Here is a 12,591-nt window from a genome sequence, read left to right as displayed (position 1 = left end):
ACCCGAACTGTCGAGCACTCCTGCGTTTCCTCTGGCACGGACGCCCTTGGCAGTTCACTTGCCTCCCTTTCGGGCTCAGCTCAGCCCCGTGGTGCTTCACCAAACTCCTGAAGCCAGTGGTGGCCCACCTAAGATCCAGAGGCGTGAGATGCATCATCTATTTAGACGACCTTCTCCTCTTTTGCTCCGACGAACACAGGCTACGCCAACACACTCGCCTGTCAGTATCCCTCCTGGAATCGTTGGGTTTCGTGGTAAACCAACAGAAGTCGGAGCTGACCCCTGCCCAAACTATACAATTCCTCGGCTTCGAGATCGACTCGACGACTTGCACTCTGAGACTACCAGCCTCAAAGATCACAGCCATTCGCAAGGAGATTCGCAGGGTTCTCCGACTCGACTCCATTCCACTACGCAACCTGGCCAGGATTGTGGGTCTCCTATCCGCCTCCATCCAGGCCATATTTCCGGGTCCCCTCCACTACAGGGCCATGCAACGTCTCAAGACCAAGTACCTACGCCACAGGCCTACTTACGACCAACCCGTCCCGGTGACGACGGAGGTTCGCGAGGAACTCTCATGGTGGCTGGACAGCATGCAAGCCTGGAACGGCAAGGCCATATTCGGAGACACCCCAGACTTCGTATTGGAATCGGATGCCAGTCTGTGGGGGTGGGGTGCCACCAACGGAACCATCTCCACGGGAGGAACGTGGACGGCGCAAGAGCTCTCCATGCACATCAACTGCCTCGAGCTCTTGGCAGGATCATTCGCGATCCGCAGCTTAGCCCGGGAAAGCACCAACTGTTGCATCCTCCTACGCATGGACAACGTGTCCGCAGTCCAGTACATCAACCGCCTGGGAGGCGCTCGCTCACGCCTGCTGTCGGATATCACGAGGGACATCTTCGAATACTGCCTTCCTCGCAACATCACTCTACAAGCGGAATACTTACCGGGAGAGATCAATCTCACAGCCGACTGGTTCTCTCGCCACTGGAGAGACGTCAGCGACTGGAAGCTGAACACGAGAGTTTTCAGGGCCCTGGCAGCCCAGAGGGGTCCATTTCACCTGGATCTGTTCGCTTCTCGCAACAATCACCAGACGCCGGAATTCTTCAGCTGGCTCCCGGACCCGGAGAGCAAGGCGACGGACGCCTTTCTCCAACAATGGCCGACGACGGGAGCCTACGCCTTTCCCCCTTTCTCCATGATTGCGAGAACACTACACCAGATGCGGACGCAACGGATCAAGCTGGTTGTCATAACACCCTTGTGGCAGAGCCAACCATGGTTCCCGGACCTCCTGGCCTCCTCCTACAGGGACCCTCTCCTCCTACCATCCTTCCCGGACCTTCTCACGGATCCCAAAGGGTATCTCCACCCTCTCCTCCTGGAAGACCGGCTACCCCTGGTGGCCTGGTCTCTTTCCGGGGTTCCTGGCGAGTCAGCGGACTATCGCAGGCAGCTAGGGACCTCTTATGGGACTCATGGGCCCCGGGAACTAGACGCTGCTACCTTTCAGCTTGGGCCTCCTGGTCTACTTGGTGCATGGAACGGGACTCCGATCCATTTACAGCACCTATTCCGATGATTCTTAATTTTCTCTCCTCCTTGTTCTTAGCTGGCCGCTCCTACCGTTCGGTCAACGTCGTTCGTTCCGCGATTTCGGCGGCTCACACCCCCGTCGGGGATCTCCCGGTCGGCAAAGACCCTCTGGTCTGCCGTCTACTCCGCGGTATGCGGCTCCGCCGCCCCCCGGCCCCCAAATACCCTCACCTATGGGATGTGGGTCTAGTCCTTCGTTTTCTCAGGGATTGGCTTCCAAATGACCGCCTCTCCCTACGCCAACTATCCGCTAAGTTCGCTTTTCTCCTTTGCCTAGTGTCCTTTCGACGGGTTTCCGATGTTCGGGCCTTCGATGTCGACGCCTTCGAGGTGGCCCCTGAAGGGGTCACTTTACGCATTTCTCGTCGCACTAAGTCGGGATCGACTTCGGTTTTTTACCCCTTCTTCCCCGACGATCCGCAGCTCTGCGTCGTGTCCACCCTCCGCAGGTATGTTTCGGTCACCTCCTCCCTCCGCCCCTCTACGTCGGGTCAACTCCTAGTCTCCTACGTACGCCCCCATGCACCAGTCTCGGTCACCACACTGGCCCGATGGATCCGCTGGATTCTTTCCCTTGCAGGTATAGACCCCGTTTTCGGCGCCCACTCCGTCCGCGGTGCGGCGGCATCATCAGCCTTCATGGCAGGGGCGTCCCTTTCGGATATTCTCCGAACAGCGGACTGGTCTCGGGAATCCACCTTCCGTACATTTTATTTTCGCACTCCCCCTTCTGCTGGGATGTCTCTTCTTCAGCGTTAAAATTGCAAAATAGGAAGCCTCCTGTCATGTTATAAAATTTAAGATTATGCTAGCTTTAGTGTACTAATAATCTTAATTTTAATAAGGACAGGAGGCGAGTATTTTCCCTCCCTTCTGTTCCCTACCCTGACTCTTCGGGGGAGTGGATCTGAAGGTGACGGATATTGGGAGTTATTTAGTGATTACTTACCAACTACACACTTTCAGTATCAGACACTCTAGTCGTACAACATACTTACATCTCACACCCCTTTTTTACTCTGTAATCAGTTTACTATCAGTCTTTATTGAATTGACTTACTCCATTCTGTTACAACACACAGGTGTGAACAGTTACGGTTCAGTACCTAACCGATTTTATACTCTCCTTTCAGTGTAACCCTCTTCAGGACCTCCAATGATCGCTGGTTGATTAACCTCACGACTCCGTAAGATGGGATGACGACTTCGTTTTGGTCTTGTCTCCTACCTCGTTATCAGGAGTCTACTCAAGTTCCGCTCGCCAGAGACCACTGTTACAGTTTCGTTGAGTTTCTGGACGTTCGAGCTTCTATCTGGACTTGGATGTCGCTTCAAGAAAGAGGAAGTTATGCAGACTGTATGACCCTTATATACTGTGCTGCTCAGTGATTTACTTGTTACTTTACGTTTTTTCTTTACTGCTGTGGAGTTTAGTAAAGAGAGTTAATGCAAAATACTCGCCTCCTGTCCTTATTAAAATTAAGATTATTAGTACACTAAAGCTAGCATAATCTTAAATTTTCATTACAACAATATGTTACATTCTGTAGCTTTCATACTAGATCTTTTTTCATACTAGATCTTTATATGTTTCAAATCATTCAGACTCTATCATTTAACATCTATATCTTTTTACCTTTCAAAGCACTGACTTTCCATCTAGCTGCTCTACATAACACTGTTTTGATCCTACAATAGTTAGTATGTTGTTATTGTGCTGAACTTGACTACATGTACAAGGGTCTTGTCATCTTCTCCATAATTCTAAGTAAATCTCTTTGCTGCTTGTCTTGGATAAGTCTCGGGCGCCGCATAAAGTTTGGAAAACCTGTGTAGAGTCCCTACGACAATGGAAAAAATAACAAAGGAGAAGGCTAATGGGACAGACACATTATGGTAGACTACTGCTGGAGTTTTTTTCTATGTGTTAAGTGTGATGCTCTGAATCAGCTGAATACAATTCCATTAGATCTTTGTATTATTGAGACTGTTTCCATGTGATTTGTGGGTACAATACGCTTAATCATATTTTACTTTTTTTTTCTTTAATGGGGACATACATTAAAGGAACCCAATAGTGCCAGATGAACAAAATCATTTTCCTGGCACTATAGGGTTATTAGGTACCCCCTCCCTAGGAACCCTCCTCGCCCTGGGCTGAAGGGATTAAAACCCCTTCAGCAACTTACATTAATCCATTGGCGCTGGTGACCTCTTCTCCCCCTGCCGACGTCAGCTCGGAATGCGCATGCACGGCCAGAGCTGCACGCGCATTCAAACTTCCCATAGGAAATCATTACTCACTGCTTTCCTATGGATGTCCAGCGTAAGTTCAATGCGATTTTCGCATTGAGGATCGCAGAAGAGAGACAACTACTAGAGGCTGGATTAACCCTTAATGTAAACATAGCAGTTTCTCTTAAACTGCTATGTTTTCATCTGCAGGGTTAAAGGACCACTATAGTGCCAGGAAAACAAACTCGTTTTCCTGGCACTATAGTGTTAATAGGTCCCCCCCACCCTCAGTGTCCCCCTCCCGCCAGGGTTTCAAGAGGGGTTAAACACTTACCTTTCTCCGGCGCCGGGCTCCCTCGGCGCTGGGGACTCTCCTCCCTCTTCCGACGTCATTCGACGAATGTGCATGCGCGGCAAGAGCCGCGCGCGCATTCAATCAGTCCATAGGAAAGCATTTTTTAATGCTTTCCTATAGAAGTCAGCGTCTTCTCACTGAAAATCACAGTAAGAAGCGCGGAAGCGCCTCTATCGGCTGTCCGTGAGACAGCCACTGGAGGCTGGATTAACCCTAATGTAAACATAGCAGTTTCTCTGACCTGGACCTGGCACCCAGACCACTTCATTGAGCTGAAGTGGTCTAGGTGCCTATAGTGGTCCTTTAACTGAAAATTTTGATCCAATGTCATATTCAGAAGCAGCGACACAAAGTTATCGATTGATCGATCTACTATCAGTAAGCAATAAGATCAGTGTTGATCTATAAAAGACTTTGTATGATGCTCAGACGATAAAGATCTGAAAAAGATTCCTTTTGTGTTAAAATGTTGCCTATACATATAGGAATATGTATACGTATAGGAATTCACTGAGGACCATTATTACTTGAAAAAATTCAGCAGGAGCTTGGAACAGCACCTGCACCAACATTTGGAAAAATCCACATTTGGGGTGCCTACTACACATTACCTTTGTAAACCTTTTGAGGTTGTATTTACACCTCCTAATGAATTGGGTTGTCCTGCATGGTGGAACCTTTATTGTTGTGCAGCCTTCTACCCCATTAATAAAAAGTAAGCCCCTCTTATGAAGCCCCTCAGCTGAAGAGGGTATTTCTCAAGGAGCCTTGTATCTCTTGGGCATATTTAAAAAATAAATTAAATGTAAAAATCCACCCTCTTTGTACCTGGCAGTGAGCATAGATAAAGCATAAAGAGAATAGGAGACATGAAACATAGTTTTATCCTCTTCAATTGTAATGTTTCTTCTGGCTTTACCTTGCCTAAATTGGATCGATATTAAAAGGTAAACCTTTTAAGATATATTTAAAAGACAATAGTGTATCACATGAAGAAAACGGTTAGCACAAGTTATAGATCATTTTCATTCAAATATATTACTCTATGGTGTAAATTTCAGGGCCAAGACACTTCTCCTTTAATATGTTTTAACTTGTACATGAAATGTTTGGAAATGGTTACTAGGAAATTTAAAGTCAAGTCCAAGTGTAGCTTACTAGTGATATTTATCAGATTCTCAGGGAGGACTTGTAGGCTGATTAGTAGTCAGGGCAGAAAATACCCCTGGGAAATAAATAATTTCCCTGATGCTGATGGTTGTAGGCACTGTCTTCTCCTGGTGTTCAAGGCAACTGACTAGGCTGTCTGGCCAGAATATATTTCCTTGATTTTCTAAATATAAACCCCGAAGAAGCTCGTCACCATTTTAAGCCCATCAAGTTCATGTTTAAATAATCACTTGACTTGTTCAAGATACAGCGTTTTTGTGTTTGTAAGTATATCTTATATTTAGAATCTGAAGATGTTACATTATTGTTGTTTTGTTTCTTTTTAAGTTTACTGTATTCTCATCTTTTTTTTTTACATATATCTTTGCACTGATCAGCCCCACAACCTTATATCCCATGCTTAATTTTGTGTAGGTCCCCCTTGTACTGCCAAAAGAGTTCCGAAACATCGAGGCATGGACTCCACAAGACCTCTGAACATGTCCTGTAGTAGCTTGCACAAAGACAGTATATTTGGTCTGCAACAATCTCTAGGTAGGTGGTACGTGTTAAAGTAAGATCCACATGAATGCCAGGACCCATGGTTTCCCAGCAGAACATTGCTCAGGGCATAGCACTGCCTCTGCTGGCTTTCTTCCTATACAGCATCCTGCTGCCATCTCTTACCTAGGTAAAAAAAAACATGCATGCACCTGATCTAAAAGAAAATATGATTCATTAGACAGGGCACAGTTGTTTCATTGCTCCATGGCCTAGTTCTGAGGATCATGTCCCCATTGAGGGTTCTTCGGGGGTGTACAGGGTCATCAAGGGCAGTCTGACAAGTCTGCAGCTATGCAACCCCATATGCAGAAAACTTCAATTCTCTGTGTGTTCTGACACCTTTTTATCATGGCCAGCATTAAGTTTTTTCAGTATTTGAGTTACAGTAGTTCTTCTGTGTGATCTGACCAAACAGACTAGCCTTCACTCCCCATGTGCATCAATGAGTCTTGGGTGTAGTGGCGTATCTACCATGGTCGCAGGGGTCGCTGCTGCGACCGGGCCCCTCACTCCATGGGGCCCAGCAGCAGCTGTGATCCCTGCAACCGTGGGCCAACTGGATACTTTCTGGGTAGTCTACTGCCGCACCGGCTCGGGTTCCCAGGTGTCTGGTAGGAGGGAAGACATGGAAGAGAAGGGGGAGAGAGGGTATGGGACACATGGAAGGGAGGGAGGAGAGAGGGTATGGGACACATGGAAGGGAGGGAGGAGAGAGGGTATGGGACACATGGAAGGGAGGGAGGAGAGAGGGTATGGGACACATGGAAGGGAGGGGGAAGGAGGGTACGGGACCCATGGATGGAAGGGCATGGGACAGGGCATGGGAGGGGGAGAGAGGGAAGATTGGGACACATGGAGGGGAGGGAGAGAGAGGGAGGGTTTGGGACACATGGAGGGAAGAGAGGGAGGAATGGGACACATGGAGTGGGGAAAGAGGGAGGGGAGAGGGAGAGGGAGAAATGGGACACATAGAGGGGCTAGGGGGCTGGGGGGGGGGGAGGGAATGAAACACATGGGAGGGAAAGACCCAAGGCAATTTTCGCACCAGGGCCCGGTGGTTTATAGTGATGCCTCTGCTTTGGTGCTGATAACCCTGACACCCTGAAGATTGAAACGCTCATACAGGTTTGTGGTATCTTTCGTGCAGAGAGAACTTGCTGGTATTTTGGTTCCGGACTGCCCTTATGGGATCAGTCTGATATGCCTTGGAATTGGGTACAGGAGAGCAAAAAAAACTTTTTTTGAGACCTAAACGGGAATTTAACAAAGGGCAAGCTACTGAGTTCTTCTAAGCTGTTGTCAATTCTCAGAGTTCTCATATTTTTTGCTTTTGTTGCACCAACTTGGCTTTCTCCACGTTAAAAGGGTAATCCAGATGTGAAACCCGTGTTTACTGTGTCTAGAGGGTATCCACTACACCTCACTGACGAGACCCAAAGATGGCTGAAATGATCATCCGGGGTTGCTGTATCTCTCATGTAGAAAGAACATACCAGGAATTCCCCCACCCCTCCCCCCCAAAAAATACTTGCCATTTTTGGGATGCTCTGACCCAGTTGTCTAGCCATCACTATTTGGCTATTGTCAGTCACTCAGATCTTTTTGCTTGCCCATTTTTCTTGCTTACAACATGTGAAAAAGAGCTGGCTGTTTACTGGCTAATCTATCCCATCCCTTGAGAATTGCCTTTAGAATCATTAGAATCTAAAACAATCAGCAGTCTTTGGTTTATTATTTTAAAATGTTTCAGTTTTAATTGGATAAATGCTTCTCCCCCAGATGTCTTATTTCGATGCAGTCACAATGTATAAAACAATGCACTGACAATGCAGTGCTCTGAAAAGAGGTGAGATATGCACTTTTTTCATATTTACATGAACTGAGCTGCAATAATATTCTGACAGATTTTGTATTTAGGTATTTGTTATACATCCACCCCACTTTGGACAGGATACTCCTTAATCCAGGGTAGTGTCCCACTTCTCTGTGGTCTGTGCTCAGGGCATGAATCCATGCCAGGCTAAAACACCCCCTTTTTTGGGTGAGTAATTGGGTACTGCCCCTTAATGAGCTCCTTTGCTCCCATCCTGATTTCGTACCTATCAATGTACTAAGAAGTAAAAAAAAAAGATAGTAGTACTCAGGAAACTTTTAAAAAAAAATCCACTCAACTTTACTGAAAAACCATTTGACGTTTCGGTCTAACCTTTATCAAGACAATATTACATAAACTTAACCAAAATAATTACAGAAGCATTTATTAAAAAACTAGGCTGAAGCTTACACCACCCAAACAGTGTAACTCACTGCAGGAAAAGAATGCAGAAGCTATAAGCTAAAACTGTGATGAAACCATAGTGGGAAGCATGTCAATTAAAAGCTACAGCATTGGTGTTGTATCTTTAAACTTGCGTATCTTTACCTAATAAAGGTTATGATGCTTATTGAATTGTAATTGCAATTCTTTAAAACAATTTTTCTCTTACTTAAATATCTAGTCGATTATCTGCTGTTTTACACACTCGTTTACCACCTATTTGAAAATGTATTTACTATACATGATCTAATATTCACTACTTCAGTTTCTCTGCATTTTTAGTACCCCTGAAAGAATTTGAAGAAATATGATGTTCCCTCGAGGCTGGTACAAGGATTTAGTTTGCTCTCCCCCTGTGTATCCTAAATATCCCTCCAGTCTCTTTTCCCATCTTTCACTTACCTCGTATCTCCCTCTGCCAATATCCTTTCCTTCTCTCTCCAAGTCTCTTTCTCAGTGTCTCAGTGTCTTCCTATTTGACTCATACTATATGCATCTCCATCATTCTGCCTCTTTCCAACTATTTCTCGCTAGTCTGCTAGTCTCTTTAAATTTTGTTGTTTGGATGTTTATAACCATTTCCCACGGTTTCTCCATCAACTTTCATGAACTGAATGTTGTGTGTGGGCACGAAGAAAGCTACAAATGGAAGCAACTGTTGCAGTGTTGTGTGTATAGGGAAGCGGTGTGAATGTGTTAAGCCCACCACTACTTCACAGTACCCCAATGTTGGTGGGTCCTACAACTAGGTTTAATACATTAGACAAACAAAGGGATACTATAGTGATAGGAATCCAAAGTTGTATTCCTAGCACTATAGCTCCCTCTGGCCTCCCCACACTCTCAGGGTTAATAAACCATTACTATACTTACCCAATTCCTGCGTCAATCTCCCTTGGCGCTCGGTCAGTGCTGTGCCTCCTGCGACATCACCCGATGGCAGTAGGGGGGGTGTTTTGCTAATGCGCATGTGAAGTGAGCGCATTAGGCCCTCTCTTTAGGAAGACATTACTGCAATGCTTTCCTACAGGGATTTTACAGATGTTGGGTGTTCTACTGAAGACTGTGAGACGTGCAGCGTCAGTTAGATGACTGAAAGTCGCTTAACAAGCCGGAAGTGCCTCTAGTTGCTGCCTAATTGAAAGCAGCAGTCTTAACCCTGCAATGTAATTATTGTAGTTTATCAGAAACTACAATAATTAACATTGCAGGTTAATGGGACAGGGTCACTGCACCCAGATCACTTCAATGAGCTGAAGTGGTCTGGGTGCCTATAGTTCCCCTTTAAATCTAAAACTGTAACTGTTTTCTGTGTGCCTTGTTCCTTAGTCTATATTTTGTATAAATGTGTAGGAGACTTTGTGTGTTGGCTGTGTATTTTGTTTTCACACAGATTTTCACCACTAATTTCAATATTAAATATATTTTTGTTGCTTCCCTCCTCCCCACTTACCTGGAGGGCTATCATTCCCGGTAGTCTTGTACGGGAACTTTCCTGGTGGTTCAGTGTCCGAAGTTGTGGGTGCAGAAGACTTTTTGTGGGTGCAGAAGACTGTAACTGCTCCTTTCGTGTCCATTGCTCAGTGAATGACTATGAGTATTGCAATCATAATGTGGTGGCATAACTCTGAGTCATTCGGAATAATTGAGACCACCAGGGAGGTGAGGGTGGTCTTCTCCCATTGCAAGTGCAGACTCCACTCTACATGTTTATTGTAAGGGTTGAAGCATTTTTGATCTACATTCTGCCCATTGAAAAGGCAGGATGTCCCTTTCTGTCTGCCTTTGTCCAGGGCATGCATACTAGCTATGGGCAAGCAAACCACAGGCTAAGATGTAAGGTAGTAATACACAGTTCAGAATAAAAATAGTTTTAAAAATAAATAAGATTTACTACACATTTTAAATTCTACTATTCTTCCTTGGGTTTAAAACGAGTCACTTGGAAAATTAGATTTTTGTTTACACCAAGGCATGCCAAACTGTCCTGATTCTCTAATTACACATATTACACCAAAGGAATAGAAACTAAAAAAAAGAGATCAAACATTCAGAACAGTTTATTTCTGCCGTAACTTCATTAGAACAGGTATTTTTTTTTGTTAAAAGGAGGTTAATGAAAAGGCTGATGCAGTTGCAGACATTATTATACTGAGAGTGATTTATGGTATGTACATATCAGAGATTATGGTCCGAAACACAGCAACTGCATTCAAATAATAATGGTCTTCTTTCAGTTAATTATGGACCAATATATTGTTCAAACTTAGAATACAGTAAAACTTTGCTATTGAAGTCTGATATCAAGGCAAACTGTTCCTTCCCACTGTTGCTGGTGCAGTTACATAAGCAGAATATACAATGACCCGCAATAGAAACATATCACAAATGAAACACAATGAAAATGTCCACTGACTACAAATCACTCTAATGCCACGGAAACTACAGGGCAGTTACTGTCCGGTTTATTTGCCTTCAACATACTAAAACACGGTTACTTTCATTTGCAGGAAGCTGGTCATTTGTTTGGGAATTATTCACAACATTTCATAAAGGAAATCTTTGAGGTCACGAAAGCCTATTCACAATTTTAACATTAATCTCAGAGAAGCGTGTCAAGATATACAGTGCCTCAAAAATGACTGCATTAACTGATCAGTATATAAACTGTTTTAGATCCTGATGTGCCCATTCATTAAGCCGAAATACACTCAGGAAATTGTACATCAATGAGACAAGAGTATGCAACGTCTGCACGTCATGTTTGAGGGCATTAGTACATAAAAGACAAAAACATGATAACTTAATGCTATAAAATATGATACATACATGAAAAACAGTGCACTTAAATATTTTAGTGGCAAGAGATAGCTAAATGCGGTAAATACTGCACTTTTTAATTCATTTTAACTTCTTTTAACAAGGTTTAAAGTCCATGTGCTTAATTGTGTTTTTGCTCTTTAAACAGAATACATTGCTAGTTCCAATACTGCTGATTAAACTGATATTACAACAGATCACATAGTCCACGGACACACAAACATAACATTTACTGATGAGAAAAAGAAGTCACTTCTCATTAGTTCACAGTGTGAAAAGTGGTGCATTGTCAATCTTAGAAGAGGCTCTTTGTTATGTAAGCCAATTGTAGGGAAGTCTTCATACCAGACGCAGTGTTTTGATTGGATAGAATGAAAAAGCAACACATCACATGATGATTAGAAATATATATTTCATTTCTTCATGGGTATTGTCTCAGAGACCTTCGCCTTCTGTTGTAGAAATGCCTGAGCCCATGCTGCCTTGAAAAATTCATCATGTAATTTTGTTTGCGTGTGCTGTCGGAGAGAATAAAAAAGGAAATCAAGAAAATGTTTGTTGTAAGTAGCCAAAAGAAATAATAATATCTTATATGAATGAAAGCCAGCTTTAATATTAATTAAATATAGTTACATAATGTGAATAATGAATAAAGAAAACAATTGTAATAGTAGTAAGTAATGCGTAATTTTAGCATATTTCTGTATAGTGCAAGACACACAGTGTGTATATATAAACAGTTTAAAAATAAGGTCATTTTTAAATATAAATGTATATGTTTGCCACTTACAATTTCAGGTAGCCTACAGCCAAGCATTTTGGCCAACCTAAGCCAGTGAAGGCTTTATGCCCCGACCCCATATACTGATTATATACATACACAGACACAGAAACACACTGCCACATATATTAAAAAAAACATGCAAACACACACAGTTACATACAGAGAGATGCAGTTATACACACAGTTACATACATACATGGAGACCCAATTGTGCATCTCTAATTTTGGCCTAAGAGGAGGGAGGGAATTTCCTTATTCAGTAAACCCATTTTCTGCATGAGTAAATGGAATATATTGCGTAGACCCAACTGCAGTTTCACTCCTCACTTGTGATGTCTGGAACTGTTTTTATGAGCTGATTAGGTTTTACAGGGTTATTCACTAAAGTGAAACTTAAAAGTGAACTCAAAGTGAATTTCAGATTTAAAGGACCAGTTTGGTCACCATAACAATTTAATCACCTTGGCTCACCTTCAGGTCTTAAGGTCATGCATAGTATTTAAGTCTGTGATCCAGCACTAGATCTCTCCATCCCTCTGTCCTTTGGCTTGCTGAAATGCTGGGAAACGGAAGCGTAGGGCTTCTGTGGGCAGGGGTATTGCTGGTTGGCTGAAAGCAGTCTGCTTTAGCGGTTGCCCATTCATAAAAACTGCTTGAAAAATATGTATGTTTCTTAAGCCATTTTTATGAATGGAGAGCCTATGATTTGGTTTAGCCCCTAAAGGAGAGCCAGCATCAGGGCCTCCTGGCACCATAAC

The 12,591-nt window shown here is 43.8% G+C and overlaps 1 protein-coding gene across 1 annotated transcript in view; it reads right to left on the bottom strand.

The window, feature by feature from the left end:
• Positions 1-10,273: 10,273 nt before the first annotated feature.
• The window catches only part of RELN (reelin), a 466,948-nt gene continuing 464,630 nt past the window's right edge, over positions 10,274-12,591 (bottom strand). Inside the window, exon 64 of the mRNA XM_063448140.1 lies at positions 10,274-11,567. Coding sequence (XP_063304210.1) covers positions 11,471-11,567 — 97 coding nt within the window. The 3' untranslated portion in view covers positions 10,274-11,470. The remainder of the gene's footprint in view (positions 11,568-12,591) is intronic.

The sequence above is a fragment of the Pelobates fuscus genome, chromosome 3, assembly GCF_036172605.1.
Source record: "Pelobates fuscus isolate aPelFus1 chromosome 3, aPelFus1.pri, whole genome shotgun sequence".
NCBI classification, from domain to species: domain Eukaryota; kingdom Metazoa; phylum Chordata; class Amphibia; order Anura; family Pelobatidae; genus Pelobates; species Pelobates fuscus.
This window is presented reverse-complemented; position numbering and strand designations above follow the sequence as displayed.